This window comes from Petaurus breviceps, unplaced genomic scaffold (assembly GCF_028583685.1).
Source record: "Petaurus breviceps papuanus isolate PSGF00001 unplaced genomic scaffold, PetGlider_PUasm1.0 151, whole genome shotgun sequence".
In the NCBI taxonomy this organism is placed as follows: Eukaryota; Metazoa; Chordata; class Mammalia; order Diprotodontia; family Petauridae; genus Petaurus; species Petaurus breviceps.
In genome coordinates this window covers 19,643,592-19,661,215 of record NW_027185712.1, presented here as the reverse complement: position 1 = coordinate 19,661,215, position 17,624 = coordinate 19,643,592, and the positions used below count along the sequence as shown (strand labels likewise).

Here is a 17,624-nt window from a genome sequence, read left to right as displayed (position 1 = left end):
CAGCCAATAGATGGGGAAAGGCTGATGAGTGATATAAAAGGGATGGTGGTGGGTGGATGTCTGCTGGAGGAGACAGAATGGCAGCAGGTAGAGGGCTTTGCCTTGGCAGAGAATAAACATCTCTTCCTGGGAGATGAGTGAAGGGAGTGGGGTAAAAGCATCTGAATGATGCCCAGTAAAGAGAGGATAAGAAAAATCTCTAGGCTGATAGCCTTAATAATACTGGTGAGAATTTTCTTCATCGTTTCTTACAATTCTTTGAATTTTAGAAGTAAGTTTCCTTCTGAGATTGGGAATCTGGACTTCAGAATCCAGATTCCTTCATCTTTTAAATCTATTTTTGTTATGTCAGTCATGACAGGCTACAAATCAGTTTATCACCATTTTTTTTTTTTACAGAGATTTATCCTTTTTAGAGAAAGTACTGTCTTCTCTGGATTACAAAAAATTTCCCATTGTTATTGTCTTTGATTCACACTTACTAGAACATTGGTACTTGAAAATAAAAATTCCAGCAAATGGTGACTATCATTTTTTCATCTGTCATTTTCATCAATTTTCTCTTTAGACCAATAACTGGTTCAGAATATTCTTGGTTATTTCATCATCTGTGTACGCGTATTAACTGTCCTTCTGTTTGTCTAATCTTGTCTCTTCTCCATTTGCTGTAGCACTCATCCTTTTTTTATGCAGTTGGTTTATTCATAACTTGTTCTGAGAAAGGGCTATTCCTCTTCTGTTATGAAATAAGGCCTTTATAATACAATTTTTTAACTTAACATTAAGTTATTTAGTGTGTATTTATGGAGTATTATAATCTTTGTGTTCAGACACACCTTTTAAAAAGGTACTATTCATTAAATTGCCATTGGGATGTTGAAAGGACCTTATATCCTTGAGTGCCTTGGGTGAAAAACAGGCCTTCAAAAGAAGTAAATAGTTGTGAGAGATAACTGTTTCCCATTTGAATCTTCAAAAACGGTCTTTTTGAAATGGTTCTTTGGCAAATAGAGATAACCTTAAGGATTCCAAACCTGCAGTTTTATTTGCCAAGCTTGCAATTTTCCAAGATGTCTGGTGTTCCAAAGAATTTATTGTACATTTTTTTACTTACCTGTTTAGTGTCTCTAATGACAATTTCTTTTATGAAACTGATGTGTTTTCTAGCCAGAAGAGAAATATTATGAATCGTGGGTTCCCTTTGTTCATTAGCCAGAACTAAAAGCAGGTCCTAGTCTAATGCTGTTTACTTTGTACAATGTCATAATAGGGAGGGATTTGGTTTTTTTGTCTGCCTGAAAAATTAGATGTATATTCTACCCATACATATTGCAGCACTGGATCATAAGCATCAGGGGACTTAGACCTTAGACTAGTATATATGCTGTTATCTGGGAGGGTAGTGACCGTGGTCAAGTCATTTACCTTCTAGCATTCCTTGTTTTTTTAAACTCATACATGCAGTAATATGTGTGCACACCCATGTTGATGTGAGCTCTTTTCAGCAATACGATGATTCAAGACAAGTACAAAGGGCTCACAAAAGAAAATGCTTCCTACATCCAGATAAAGAACTGATGGACCCTGAATGCAGATTGATGCATATTTTTTCACTTTATTCTTTTTCATAGCTTTTTTTCCTTTTGATCTGTTTCTTCTTTCGTAACTGTGAGTAATATGGAAATGTTTTAGCATATGTATAACATCAGTTGCCTCCCCATTTTCAAAAGAGGGGAGGGAGAAAAATTTAGAACTCAATCTTGTAAAACTGTGCTAAAAATTGTCTTGATATGTAATTGGGGGAAAAATAAAATACTATTAAAAATATGTGCGCACATGGGTGCTTGAGTATAGTTATAGACATATACTCATAAATACATGTGTTTACATATGTATATATTCATATTCCATGTACTTATGTGATGTTTACATGTATATATTATGCACATAAATATGTGTATTAGCATGTACACTTGTATATGCACATAAGTACGTGTATTTACATATGCTGGTGCCTATATATACATGTATGTATGTGTACACTCACACACACACACACGTGGAGGCAGCATTGAGTAGCTGGGCCTGGAAGTCAGGAAGATCTGGGCTTTGAAGTTGACCTGTGACACTTACTTGCTTTGTGACTTTTTGCAAGTCACTTAACCTCTGCTTGCCTCAGTTTCCTCATCTCTAAAATGAGGATAATGATAGCACCTACCTCCCAGAGTTCCTGTGAGAATAAATGAGATATTTGTAGAGTGCTTTGCAATCTTTAAAGCAGTATATAATTGGTAGATATTTTACACATGCAATGTGTTACCCAGATAAACCGTTCATAATTCTTAACCTTAGAGTTGAATATCTTAAACTATATATACAGAACACATCCATTCCTCTCCACCCCCACCCCCCCAATTCATTTTGACTAAATTGACTGGATTAAAAATAAAGGGAACAAATTCATAGTCCTATTCCTGATAATTTGACTTTAGAATTGGATTTAGGAGTTTAAGAAAAATTAGTTGAACGGAGACATGTATTGTAAATGCATATTACCAAGCTTGCATTGCAAACCCTTATGGGTTGGCTTTTCTTTTCTTTTTAATTTTTGATGTGGCTTTTATTACCCATACCTTGCAGGATATAAGCATTCTCTTAATCTAAATATGTAGAATATCAGTGTCTTGTTTTCTGTACATTAGATATTAGTTTTGTAGTTAATGTGCATGCAGCTGTGTATTTAATAACTATATTAGAATGTCCTAATGTGATATGACTTATACATGCCTTGGATTGTCTAGTGTTCAGTCTTCTGAAAGCCATTGAGTTGTTTGATAATGGCATCAATGACTTTCACATTGGTCAGTTATGACAATTGTCATTACCTCTGTTCTGATGTTTTACTTAGGTGGTAAGTCATAGTTTTGTTTTTCCTTTCTTATAAGATTTCAGTAGACCATAATCTGACAGGAAAGTTGAATTAAGAAAGACTAGTAGAAAAAAACTTGGACTGATTTCCTGAGATCCAGAAATAACTCTAGATAGTGATGGTGTGACCTATTTTTCAATATGATTCACTTGGGTGTTAGAATGAAAAAGGTTTTAAGCGAATTATTATTGGGTGAATCAAGAACTTGAAAATATAATGGATCACATTCATATAATAACTGATTTCTATGAGATGTTAAGGCTTATATAGTGCTTTCCTCATGATGGTCCTGTGAGGTACAAGTGATGTCATCATCATTTTACAAAGGAAGAAGTTGAGGTTCAAAGTCATTGTGATCTGTTCGCAAATATTAGAGCTGAGACTTAGATTTAAGACCTCTGTTTTGAAGATCAGTCCCCTTTTCCATATACCTCTGCCACCCTGGGGAGCCAGCTGGAACTGGCCAGTTCAGCAACAAGGCTCCATTCCCTCCACTCCCCTTCCTCCCTCCCTCCCTTCCTTCCTCCCTCCCTCCCTCTGTCCATAGAGGGTAAGGTGCTATACCCACAGGAATGTACATTTTGATCACTGAAACCTTGAAAGATATCTTGGGATTTACAGGCTAGATTTTTTTCTTAAGGACCATGCCTTAAACCCAAATCACTGTGGCTCTCATTGACTGACCAACAAGAGGTCCCAGGCCAAGCCTCATTTGGTCATTGCTTGGGTTCTGATTGGCTTACAATGTATATAAACAGCAGTTGTTTCTATTTTTGGCCAGAAACCCTGAGGGTCTTCCCCTGTCCTTCTCCCCCTAGATTTTTTTTTTTGGACTAAGTAAAAGAGACCATTCCCTGCCTCATTTATTACCTAGCCATAATCACTGAGTAGGTATTGCCTCCTCAAACTGAGATGTGTTAAAAAAAAACCAAAACTTAGCTTAAAAAGACCAAGGTCTCCCACTGCATTCAGGGCCATCTCCAGTCATCCTGATTTATATTTTGTCACTGGTCCCATATGGTTTCAGAGGAGAAAGTGAGTTTGGTGCTTTTGCACAGTCCTTCCTCACTTAAATCCAGTTCACTTGCATATTGCGGCATCACCACCCCAGTGGTATAGTCCTCTTTAAGAACGAGGACAAACAGCAACGCTGCAAAATATCTGAAGAATGACCTCTACCCAGGATTAATTGAGGACCTGCTAGCATAAAGAGATCACTCTAAAAAGTGTTTCTAGTAGAAAAACTGATTGACTGTGGGTTCTTAGTTTAATCTAAAAAAGCCATGGCTATCCATTAATAATTTAAATAATTAAGCCTTATAATAGCATCAAACAGGTGTACTTTAAATACATTCATTTTTAAATTGTGCTTAATTAAATTTGGAAAATTTTTTTCTCCCTTGTCCCAAAGTTTGCTTTTTAAGCTGAAATGAGATGAGTGATTTGCAAACCTGAAGGTACTAAATAAATGCTAACTTCTGGCTATTATTAAGGAGAAAAAGTTTTATGTCTGCTTTGATTTCAAATGTTTAAGCAGCCTGAAAATTTTTTTTTTTAAATCTCAGCTAAAATCATAGGATCAGAGATTTCAAGCTGGAGGCCATCAACTCTTTCATTTTATGTATGAGGAATCTACGAAAAGGAGGTTATAGTTTCCTCAGGGTCACACATGTAGGCACCAAAGATGTCAACAAAATACTTAATTTTCAACTTATGTCAAACATGTATAGTAAAAGTGTAGGTGCTAGCTTAATATTGTACAGGTATATTTTTACATGATTTGTCAGTAAGGTTTTGTTATCTGTAAAATGAGGAAGTTGCATAGATAATAACCTCTTCCGATTTCTATAGCACATATGTGGAATAGATGTTTTAAGAAATAATTTTGGTAGCTATTCTGTTCCTATTTCAACGTTTATCTATAAAAGATGCCCAAACAACAATGGAAATGTAGTTCAGTCCAGCAACACTTGACACAGTCAGAACTTAATATCATACTTGTACCTATCTTTCTTTATGATTGTGAGCCTCAAATATAAATTTTAAAGCACTGTATAAAGTCAGTTGCTAATTATAAAAACAAGTGAAATATAGTATTTAATTTAACATCCATCTGTGGATTTAAACATTATCTTTAGCTGCCTCCCCCCATCTGAGGAAGTCAGTTGAATTAGTTGGTTTATGTCTCTTTCCTACCCTCTCTAACCAGTGGAAAATAAACCATTTGTCGTCAGCAGTATGGGACAAATAGAACTAAGAGAAATAGTTGGTTTTTAACTGAATAGGATTAAAACATGGCATCATAGTGATAAATGCTTCATTTCTTCTCATGCACTAGAAACCAGTCCAACGTCAGGAGGATGCACACAGCAGTGAAGCTCAATGGAGTTGTCCTCAACAAATCCCAGGATGCCCAGCTGGTCTTATTGAATATGCCTGGTCCCCCCAAAAATCGACAAGGGGATGAAAACTGTATCCTTTCTTGATGGACTTTGTGCTGAGGTGTACAAATAATGGTACCTTTTGCAATTTTGTGCTCATGCAATCATAAATTTAGAGCTTCCAAGGACTTTGGAGGCTATTACATTCATCTGCAGATGAAGAAACTGGCTTAAACAAATTGCAGAGGGTCACATAGCTAAGAAGTGTCAAGGACAGGATTCGTACCTGCATCTTTCTGGCTCCCCAAGTCCAGCACTCTCTTTGCTGCACTGCACTGCCTGTCATTGGTTCTTTTCTCAAGTTTTCTATAAGATGAGTTTTCTGTCTGAACAAACAGGAAGCTCAGGTTGGGAAATACAGTTCAGCAGACATTTTTCATTAAACGCCTTTGCTCAGCAGTGTGCTGGGGATGTAAAGACAAATGAAACTGCCCGTCACCTTCAAGGAGAGTTGTTCTCGTAGATGGAGGAAGTGAGCAGGCCATCTCTGGGGACAGGAGTCTCCAAAATCTTCATCTTCTTTCATCACATCAGTGTGCATTAAATCGAGGTCACTAGTGGAGCTGAGGGGGGAATCCTAGCCATTATAACAACCATTATAATAGTAATAAAATAGCTAACATTTATATAAAATTTTAGGCTTCAGAAAGTGTTTTATAAATACTGTCTTAGATGATTCTCATAATAACCCTGAAAGAGAAGTACTCTTATTATCCCCATTTTGTAGATGAGGAAACTGAGGCAGACAGTTTAAGCAGCTTGTCCAGGGTTACACAGCTTGGAAGTTTCCGAGACCACTTTGAACTTGGGTCTTTCTGGCCCTGGGTCCAGCAGTCCATCCACTAAACCATTTAGGTGCCTCTAGGTTTATTCCAAGGCAAGAGCTCTGCCCACTGTTATGTTTGCTCCTTATGTGTCAAGGTGGAGGGTGGTAATAAGGCACAATTTAGAATAAAGAGGTGAATCCTATCAGGAAATGTTGAAAAACATCAGTAAAAGAGTGTCTGTTAGAAATTTAAGATAAGCATAACAGCACATAATGAGGTGGGAGGGGGAGACAAAGACTGCCGAGATTGAATTACAAGAAAATACGAAATTAACTCAATGTACTTTGCTTGCCTAATAGCATTTAATGGAGAGTGACATTATCCTCCAAATATTTGAAAAGCATGAAGGAGTCCCAGGGGGCATAAGTAAGAATAATAGATGGGGTGAACTTGAACATGGAAAACTTTAGCCTTTATCAGATAAAAATGTCCAAATGGTGATGATAATTGAAATACCAATAGATGATTGGGAAATACTGGGGTTACTTGCCCTATCTGAAAACTGGATTTCTGTTAGTGAGTGAGCATGGAAGGAGGCCAGGTGATTTTGGCAAGTTTGTTGAACAAGGAGACCAAGATTATATTCCCAAATCACTAATGTGTTGTTGGACTTTGATCATTGTACTTTAACCTTAAGCCTCTGTTTTTTTCCCTATTATACACAAGAGAGAAACACTATTTCCCACATTACTGTAGGAGATGGAAGAAGACTTTTATAAAGTGGCATCTGTTCTTGGCATAAAAGGACCGAGTAAATGAACAATATAGCTAGTATTCTGAACATTCAGGCTCTAAGTTTTATGCTGCTGCTTTTCCTGCCTTTGAACTGACCATTCTGTTGACTTAACATCTCCCTAGAACAGCTTTTCTGAGATCATACATCACAGGAACATTCCCTTAGTAGAGTTAACTATATTCATCTTTCTACCCAGTTAACTAGTACCGTCTTGGATCTGGGATTGGAAAGGCCCCTGGTTACTCCTAGGGGTATGAACACTGTTTCTTTACAACTGTTTCTTCCCTTTCTCTTCCTTATCCATTTAACACATTGAATGAGCACCTATTTACTATGTGTAAGAACTTGTAGGAGGGGATAGATGATACAAAGGTAAAATTTAATCCTTACCCTCAAGGAACTTACAGTCATTATGGGAGATGAGATCATTTCACAAATACTAATAGAAGCTAAAATGAGATATGGGCCATAAAAGAGGGAAGAACAAGTCTACACTGATTCTCTTGGATCTTTCATTTCTGCCTCACTGGGAGGGTTAATGTGTTAACATTGATTCTGCAAGGCTTTAAGTATGAATGCCCTTCACCATTACCCCTTCCCCACCCCCATTATCACTGGAGAACTGCTGTCTGGTGGTGCATCTGAACCATGGTCTTTCTTGGAGGAGCAGTAGGAAATGAGTGCTTCAGTGGCTTGGAGGGCAGGGATTGACTTGATAGGTTTTTGAATGTTCGTCTTTGGTCACTATGGTCTGCTTGGGTTGTGTGTAGACAGAGGTTAGAGCCAATAAAAAGATAGAGGTCCCATAGGTGAAGCATGTGTGTCTAGTACATATAACTAAACACTGGCCTTGATATAGGATTTGCTTTGACTTCTACAGACATAATAAATTATTCTTTTTTTTTTAAGGGACTAAATGAAAGAGAGATTGGATTGAATGAGGATACAAAAGGCCTAATAGCTGACCAGTAAATAAGATGTGGTCTAGAAGTGGTTATGAGTTTCCTTATTTTCCCTCCTCCCAACCCTTTGTACTCTTTCTGTACAATGGAGACAGAATGATACCTGGATGAACAGAAAATTCCTTTGGGAGATCAGTCAGCAAGCATTTATTAAGTGTGTGTGTGTGTGTGTGTGTGTGTGTATGCACATATGCCAGGCACTGTGCTAGGAATACAAAGTAAGGTATAAAACAAGTTTCCTGAGCTCAAGGATCTCAAAATTCTAATAGAAGGAATAACATATAATTAACTATATACATGCTACATAGTTATGATGGACTTGGGGGGAAATCTCAATGGGAAGCGCAAAGGGGACCCAAAAAGGAAGGATGAAAATAAGGAGAATATTAGATATGACCCAAATCAGTTAAATAATTCTGAGCAGCCCTGGTAAAAGGACTATGGGAGGGCTGCTTTTTCCTGGTAGGATGTAAGTTCCTTGAGGGTGAAACTATTTTGATTTTATATCCCTAATACACACAGTAGGCACTTTATAAATGCTTGTTGAATTGAATTGAGTTTTCCAACCATTAACTTAAATATGAGGTTTTGAGATTAATGTAACATTTATTTATTCACACCCCTTACTTCCCCTTATCACATCCCTTACTTATTACGTAGTAGCTCGGTGGTGCAGTGGAAAGATCATTAAATGTGGACTCAGGAAGATCCAGATTCGAACCTGGCCTCAGACGCTTATCAGATATGTGACCTTGGTCAGCTCGTCTTGGCTTGCCTCAGTCTCCTCATCCATAAAATGGGGTTAATAGCACCTTCCTCTCAGGTTTGCTGTGAAGATCAAATGAGATGATATTTGTAAAGTGCTCTGTGAATCTTAATGTAACCTTATAATATAAATATAATCATTATTTTCATGGGGAGGCTAGATTTCATTGCCTTGTTATGGAAACCAAAATAGCAAGGGTAGCAATAGAGAACAATGTACTTGTTCTTGTATCATCTCAAAAATACAGCCTATTTGGGCTTCTTGGTCTGGACCTCTAACTCAGTTGTTTTGGTGCTTTTTGAGATCCTTTTAGGCTGTTTATGCGTCAGAATATCTCCACAATTTTACAAATATATAGAGTGCTAATGCTTTTGTGATGCTTGTCTCCCTGTGAGTCCAAAGTGTTTGTGAAATACTGTTTCATCATCCATCACCAGTTGCTCCCAATTTTGAGGTACTGACATGGTATCATTTTTTAAGATTAAAGATCTTTCTGACCACTTGTGCGGCAGATTCATAGACAAGGGAATTGGGGACAGGGGGATGATTCTTGGTAATTAGCCTACTTATTATAGGCACACCCTTCCTCCCCAATACCTTCTGGCATTTCTCCCTCTTACTGAGGTCCCATGCTCACAGTTTATCTAGTTTTTGCTAGTGTTCTCTTGGTCGTCGCCTTCGTTTCCAGTGAATAGGTTGAGAGAATGCAGAGACCAGCCCCCATTGAGGGAACTCACACTCTTTTCATTGGCAAAATGTGATACAGCTTATGTAAGTAGTCCTTAATAGAAACCAGAAACTGAAATATTTCCTTGAAATAAACAAAGACCTCAAAATTGGAAGCAATTATCTAATGCCTTTTCCCAGCAAGCACTCTGATTTCCTCAGATGGCAGCACTCCCTAACAAAGAAATGGCTTCTCTTGGTCAGTAGCCTTCTTCAAAGCCTTCCATGCCTGCCCTTGGTTTTTCAGCTACCCTGCCGAGCATCATGGTTTGCCTAGTAGCTTACTGTGTCATGAATCATAGCCCTGTTTTCAATTAGCTAACTGCATACTTGGGTTACCCAAATGAGCTAACCTTGTTCATTTAGGGCATAGATGCTACAGTTTTAAGTTTATGTCTCTGTTTAGCATCATATTGAAAAATTGAAATTAACTTTCACAACTCTTCCTACCTTGTTGTTGTCTTCCCCCACGCCCACCCCTGGTCACTTCCTCTCCTACTTTTTCATTAATGAAGAAGAGCTTGGGCTGACACCAGGAAGGAACTTCCTGGTACAATGGAAAATGCTTGGACTAAAGAGCCAAAGGACTTGAGCTCCAATCCCACTCTGCTACTGGGTGACTTTTGAGAAACTACTAAGCCTCAGCCTCAGTTTCCTCATCTGTAAAATGGGTTTGAACTATGACCTTTGAGATTCCCTTCCAGCTCTTATGCTCCTCCTCTTCTCCCTTTTTCTGGTTTGTCTTTCGAGAATTACTTGATTTAAATGTAGTGAGCAATCTTTTGTTTCTATTGAAACTGTCAGGCAGATGTATCTCCTGGCAATTAATTTGAATGCTTCTTCACCTGTTACTTAGATAAAACGAAAGTTAACTTAAAAACGTAATTGTAGAGTTACCAGATTGGAAAAGTTGGTTAGTTCTTATTTAATTCCTCTTTCAACATCTGTGGACCAATGATGTACCTTAATTCTTGCCTCACAGACATGGAATTCTTGGAAGTTTTGACAGAAGGTCTAAACCGAGTTCTTTTGGTGAGAGGTGGAGGCCGGGAGGTGATCACCATCTACTCCTAGTGCTGATGGTGACCACCTGGAGCATGTTTAGAACATGGCGGCACTGAGTATCTACGTGAATAGAAACACTGGACAAGCAGGTCTTGGGTTCCTCGAAGTTGAACAGTTGGAATGTTCCTGTGTACTTGAAATGATATGCCAGCTTGATCTGCTGATCCATATGTTATGCTTTTTTACAAAAAGAAGTGATCTGATTTTTTTTTTAACCTAGGACAAAACTCTCATTAATGCTGAAGAAACCTTATCTGTCTGCACTGTTAAAAAGTCTGGCAAGGGAGTTGGGGATAGGAAACAGAAGTGTGAATGTGTGTAAGAGATTAAAAAGAATTTCAAAAGCACCCTCCCCCAACCTGATTTATTTGTAGTATCTGAAATATTCATAATCATGCTCTCACTGCTTTATTGTACTATACATTGGGGATGAAACTGATGGTATCTTCAAAAAAAAAGTTGTTTTTGTTTTTGTTTTTGCTTTTTAACTGATGCCAGGAAAGCTGAACTTATTCGATGATAAACTAAGAAGTTGGCTAAAGCTGATGTTTTCTGATTCTGGATTCAGACTTTTCTTGGGATGTGCCTATTAACAGTCTTTCTGTTACATTTTAGCTTTACTAGCTCCAGAACATGGATTTATTTAGTCCACTTTTGTTTTTGCAGTTTATTTTCTGGGTGATGAGAGGTACATTTTATAAAGAAGTAAACTGACTACTTTTCTAAAAAAGTCATTAGTTCACCTTCCCCCTTTTTTCCCCTTGAATCCTTTGAATAGCCATGTTAGTGTTTCCATGAACATCCAGAGATGTTTCCATCCTTGCCCCTGGCACATCACTGAAGTTCAAGTCCAGAGGGTAGGGATCAAGACTACACTCCCTTTCCATAACAATAAACCCATGCTCAAACATCTGTTTTTGGTCCATGGAAGGCAGGCCATTCAGCTTGATTTTTTTTAAAGAAGGATATTTCATTTGTAAGTCTTTATAAATTATATGATAATGCAGGTTTTATATTTCAAAAAGCTGTCCAAACTAATTCTTATATTCTCTCTATATCCTTTTTCTTTCCTACTTTTTTAAATTGACTCAGATACCGCTTTTCACACCTGTACATTTTGTCTCCAACTGCTGCAATCTTCACATTCAATTTTCTGATTTGTAAATAAATAATCTTTTGGTCTTTGACTAAGCATTGACATTAGCTAGCTCTAGCCAACATCTTGGAAATGTTGCCAATGTCTTAAGTACCCAAAAGGGAAGCAGCTGCACAGAGAGAAGTATCATGAAAACAAAAAGTGCAATATGTAAAAAACAAACTTTAAATGCTTTTGAGACTCCAAGTGGAACTGTTAAATGGCAAAGCTGTAGGCTTGCCAACATTTTCAGTATCAGATATGCACACTTCTTTTTGCAGCTAGTAAGTATGTACTCTGTTCCTAACCGTTCATAATAAGAACCAAGAAAACCATTTTTGGTAGAGTCGGGGATAGAAGGAGACATCTTACCTTGTAAGAACAAATTGCAACCTTTAAGAAATCATCAGTCTTCTAATTGAGCCCATTATGTCCAACAGGGTCTGGCACTGAGTTTTTTTGTCATCGTTGTTTTGGGTGTTTTGTGGGTTTTTTTTTTTTTTATGTTTAAAATCTCCTGCCCATTCTTGTCCTCTGAGGATATCTCCCTAAAGTCTCTTGTTAGCACATGACTGCAGCAGTGTCCCAGAGGAAGTTTTGACAGATCTCTTTAATGGTCTGGACAGGCTGGTTTTGTTTTTGTCTTTTTTCACATGGATGCTTGATTATTGCACTTTATCTCCTGGTTTTTCCATTCTGTAGTTCAGAACATCTAATCTTTAGAGGTTATTTTGGGGAAGGGGGGGTATGAATTTTTGGTATTTGTGGCTTATTTATTTATTTATACATCCTGAGTGACATTTTAATGAATAAATTGGCAGCATAGAGAGAGAACCCCAAAAGGGCACTGTTCCCAGGGTGAGAAGGGAGGAAGGGATTGAGATGGCCAAGGTTTATTGTTTATTTCCAGGAGAATTCTTTAACTTCTTGCTTGAGGAGGGATGGATATTGAGGTGGAGAAGGGCGATATAAGAGCCTTCCTTTGTAGCCCATTGGATTGCAGAAAGCTTAAGCATGCAGTCCAGAAGCTCCAAGTCCCGAATGAGCATAGAAGAGCAGTACTGGATCCTTCATTGAGTGAGGTTTCTTCCCATCCAATTTTCCCACCTCCTCTTCACAGGCATGGGTCTCTTGAGCATGAGGGAATTACAGATGCCCTGGGAATCCAGCTGAATAGGAAACCAAATCTCCAAAATTTTACCCTCAACTGGGTGGAAAAATCTTTAAACATGTAAAATTTGTGCCAAAATGATGTTTTAGGAAAAAATAGTTGATCTTTCTCTTACCTTTGTACATTTCACAGCAAGATTTCTAGTAATACACACAATTATGTCATGCTCATGGAGATGGGCTTCTCTTTTGTGTGTGCCCATGCATCCATCTGTCTGCATGATTATTGTTGACCATTGTTAAAAGATCTGCCTGCTGAGAGAAGGGTAGTCCTAAGGGCACATGGGGGAGGTGATCAAAGAGGAGGCATTATAGGGTAAACGGCTTCTTGTTTTGCCCAGTTTTACTTTAAAGTAGCTGATGTAACAGGGCACACTTCATATGAGGTGCTAAAATCCAAGTCACCATGGGATAGTTGAAGATAGTTTGTTGAGACTGATGTTTGGTGGAAATTAACATGACAAGTCCATGCATTGCTGTCCATGTATTCACCAGATGTCGATGTGTCTACAGTTTGTCCTCGGTCGTTTTGCAGTATTTTGTTCATGTAAACAACAGTGTATCTTTTTCTACATTATGAACATTTTTGTAACCAGTAAGTGCAGCCATTTAGAGGTGATGATTTAACGTTTGCTTTTAATGTTTCCTTGTCTTTGTATGATTCTGTTTAGAAAAAAATAAAATGGGATAAAATCTATTCAAAAACCTGCCTTGTGTCTCTGTCAAGTGGCTTCTATCTGGAGTTTATATAGACAGGGTGCATTTCAATGGTCTCTTGATGCTTCGTTGCTCTTTTGAGGGAACTTTGGCTAGATTTACCCAAGAGAAAAAAGAGGACAGTTAAGGAATCATCTCCCGAATCTGGTAAGCAAACAAATCCAAATAACAAAATCTTAATATATAATCTATCTGGATAATCTCTTACAAATGTAAAAGAAAAGAGGAAACATCTGGTCTTGTAGTTAGCCTTACAACTTTGTCTCCTCCCTTCCCTTTATTCTTTATTACCATTGTGATTTCTAAACCCTTCCCCAATGCTCCTGAGAAAATCATTAGGCAATTCCAGTACTTTCCAAAAATGAATTGTAAAAGTACATTTATTTTTTATGGGGCTGAGTGAGGGGATGACAGTGAATCAGAGCTTCCTCAAGAATTGTAATTTGTGATTACAAAGTTGACAATTTGTGTGGCATTAAACTTTGCAAAATTCAAATATCTCAACAGAAAATTGAAAACGTGATGAAAGTTGGAGAATATTGAAACATCCCCTCTCCAAAAAAAGCCTTGAACCACTATCATTGTTTTAGAAGGAAAGTAGGAAAAAAATGTCAATGAATTAGATCTCTTTAGAAAATGTTTCTGATTTAATGATAGAAGCTATTTAAATCCTACACAAATCAATACATGCATCTTGTATTGCTTTATAATTTTGTCTTTCAGGGAGAAAAATGCAAAGCGATCTGCGTTTTAAATTTTTTTATCATGAACTTAACCATCCACTTCTTAAGTATATTCGACTCTTTGTGACCCTATTTGGGTCAGATACTGGAGTGGTTTGTTCTTTCCTTCTCCAGTTCATTTGACAGATGAGGAAACTGAGGCAAATAGTGTTCAGTGATTTGCCCAGGGTCACACAGCTTAGTGTCTAAGGCCTGATTTGAACAAAGATGGGTCACCTGCTATGTAGCTCTCAGAAGTAATAGCATGAATGGCTAGGAGTTAGACCCTTCTCTCAACCCAAATACCTGTATTTTACTTATAAAGTTTCTGTATCTAGTTTGCTTTTAAACATATTGGGGCTCAAGATAAGGTGTACTTGACTGATCTCATAATGAACAGTCTTGGCCTCTTCCTTTTTCCTCCCTACATTCAGTGGTTAAATCAGTTTTTCACACTCTCACGATTTTTCTTTTATTTTAGTCCCACTGTCTTCCCTTTTTGTTTTAGATCCTGATAACTTTACACGTAGACTTTCTCAATCTACTAATTGTTCAAATGGGGTGTAGTCAGGTGTACTGGAACCAGCTTAAAGTAGCTGACAAGAACCTATTGTTAATTTTTAGTGATGATCCTTCCACCTTAGAAATCTGCAAAGGCTAAAAACTAGGGTTTGATTTATGTTTTGTGATTGTATAGCATTAAGTGATGGAGATTTAAAAATGTGTCATGCAGACATCTTTTTGAGAGCTGGTTGTTAAACATTCATCAGCATACCCCTGGGTGTCTGTCTGGATTGAGTACTGTAACAGGTGTCAAAGACCTTTTTTCCACAGACTCATGATCACAGTGCTTTATCACTCCTAGCCTTTTTTCCTCACCTCACAATGTGAAATGAGGGCCTTGGTCTGCATTAGGGGTGAGTCCTTTTATTAAAGGATTTGTTCTCTATAGTTTGGATTCAGTCAAAGGGCCACACTTAAGGACCTAGAGGGCCACATGTGACCTTGAGGCCACAGATTTCCCCACCTCAGGTCTACATCATGGATTCTTGGTCATTTTAATGCCATGGATCCCCTTGGCATTATGGTGAAGCCTATGAACCCTTTCTCAGAGTAAGTTTTTAAGTAATTGAAGGAAATGCTAAATTTCAGTTAGAAGGTAGTGAAAATAAAGTGTAATTTTTTTTCCCTTTGTAAGTTTATGAATCCCCTGAAATCTAGCCCTAGGTTGAGTCAGCTGGACTAGAAGATGTCACTTCTAGGACTAATTAATATCCTTTGGTCTCCCCACCAATAGTTTCTTCCCTTTCCCTTTACTGTTCATCCTAAATACAACTGCTAGACTCATCTTCCTGAGACAAAGCTTTGAGCAGTTGTTCCTGCTTAGAAAAAAGAAATCATCTGCATGTCCCCAAAACCACAAACTTGTTTATTGATCTCAAGACCCTCCATTCTTGTTACTCAGAGCTCCCTACATAATTTTCTAGTTTATCCACCTTCCCACTCCCAAATTTCCTGATTTGTTTGAATGATGGTTATACTAAACAGTCTCTCAAATCCATTTTAGCTCTATGTTTGGAATTCTGCGTGCCTTAGCTTTCTCTCCTCCACATTGCTTTTTTCCAAGCGTTGACACAGAGTCTGAGTCTGCTTCAGAAACCATTTAGTTCATCTGGAGCAGATGAGGAATCCCCTTCAATAAGTGATAACCTCACCTCCTTCAGACCATCAGTTAGGAGAAACTTCCCCACCCCATTCCTGTCAAAGCCATTTTAGGACGGTTCTGATTATTAGGTAAGGGCAGCTACCGTGTTTCCCAGATAAGACACTGTCTTATTATTTTTTTTGGACAGAAAAACACCAGAGGGCTTATTTTCAGGGGAGGGCTTATTTTAATGAACATTGACAGCAATTTTAATAAACAGGTAAATGTGAACAAAAAAATGTGCCTTTATTCAATAAGCAAATCACTGGGGAAGAACAGGATGATGCGCTCACTGCTGCAGCTCTGATTGGATGCAGCTCGGAGCGCGGCGTGCGTTTCACCCGGGGGGGGGGGACGGTGCATACAGAGGGTACCGTAATGTAGCGTGTAGCACAGGGGATCACCTTGACTACAGTAGCAATCTCAATAGGGCTTATTTTGGGGGGAGGGCTTATTTTAGAGGAATCTTACACAGTAAGGGGAGGGCTTATTTTCGGGATAGGTCTTATCGGGGAAACACGGTAGGTGGTGAAGTGGAGGTAAGAGTGATGGGCCTGAAATCAGGAAGACGCATCTTCTGGAGTTCAAATCTGGTCTCACTAGCTGTGTGACCCTGGGTAAGTCACTTATCCCTGTTTGTCTCCATTTCCTCATCTGTAAAATGAGCTACAGAAGGAAATGACAAACCACTCCAGTGTTCCTGCCAAGAAAACCCCAAATGGGGTCATGAAGAGTTAGATGCAACGGATCAATAACAGATTATTAGGTTGCCATTTCCATAGATTCTAGCTCTTCTGCTTCCTTCATGACCTTGACCCAGTGTCTTCACTTCTCCAGGCTAAAGTGAGGGGCTGAACTAAATGGTTTCTGAGGTCCCTTCCAGCCCTAAATTCATGATCCTCTGGTATCCACGACATGTAAGTGGCGCTCACTCCAGTCATTTGTGCACAGGTTTCCAGTTAGATTTTAACAGCCTTCAGATCAGGAACTATGTTTCATTCGATGAATACTTGTGTCTACCATGTATAAAGCAATGTGCTTGTCATTGGGCATCTTGGTGCCCATGCGAGCAAGAATTTTTCACATTTTCCTGTTCAACTATTTGTGGAATAAATGGAGGTGAAATCTGAGGGTAGCTATGGTCTTTATCCAAAATAGTTTTAGTCATGATAGTAGCCCTTTGCATTCATTCATACCACACTTTGACTTACATAGTACTTTTTGTTATAGCTTCATTCTCACAACACCTAGTACAAGGTCTGGCACGAAGTAGTTGCTTAATTATTATTATTTGAAATTTAATGATTTTATTTTGGTTATATTCTGGTTTTATTCAGTTGGTTATATTCTGGCTAGTGAGTCTTATACATAGGATCATCAAGCAAGAAGAGCAGGGAGGAGGAATGCCAGCATTTGTATCTCCAGTCTTATAAATGAGTTAAACTGAGGCTTAGGTTACTACTACTTGATAGTCTTCAAATTTCACTATTTGTGATAGTAATGGCAATTAAAGATTCCCCTGTATTGGCTTGGTTTTCAAATTGATTGTATTAAAACCCAGAGTTTGTTAATCCCACCTGTGGGATGGGCTTGTTGAAGTGAAAAGAAAGTCCCGAACTGGGAGGAGCTGGTGAGGTAGATTTGGAGAGACACTAGGGAGAGGTGGAAGATCTTTTTGGTAGCAGCACCTCGTGGAGAGAGAGAGACTAAGAGAATTGCTGGT

The 17,624-nt window shown here is 38.3% G+C and overlaps 1 protein-coding gene across 2 annotated transcripts in view; it reads left to right on the top strand.

Moving 5' to 3' along the window:
- The window catches only part of SLC12A7 (solute carrier family 12 member 7), a 301,892-nt gene extending 288,438 nt beyond the window's left edge, over positions 1–13,454 (top strand). For both annotated transcript variants that reach the window (XM_069076354.1, XM_069076364.1), the window contains exons 23-24: positions 5,268–5,401; positions 10,370–13,454. In XM_069076354.1, the coding sequence (XP_068932455.1) occupies positions 5,268–5,401; positions 10,370–10,461 (226 nt within the window). In that variant the 3' untranslated portion in view covers positions 10,462–13,454. The remainder of the gene's footprint in view (positions 1–5,267; positions 5,402–10,369) is intronic.
- The last annotated feature ends 4,170 nt before the right edge of the window (positions 13,455–17,624 follow it).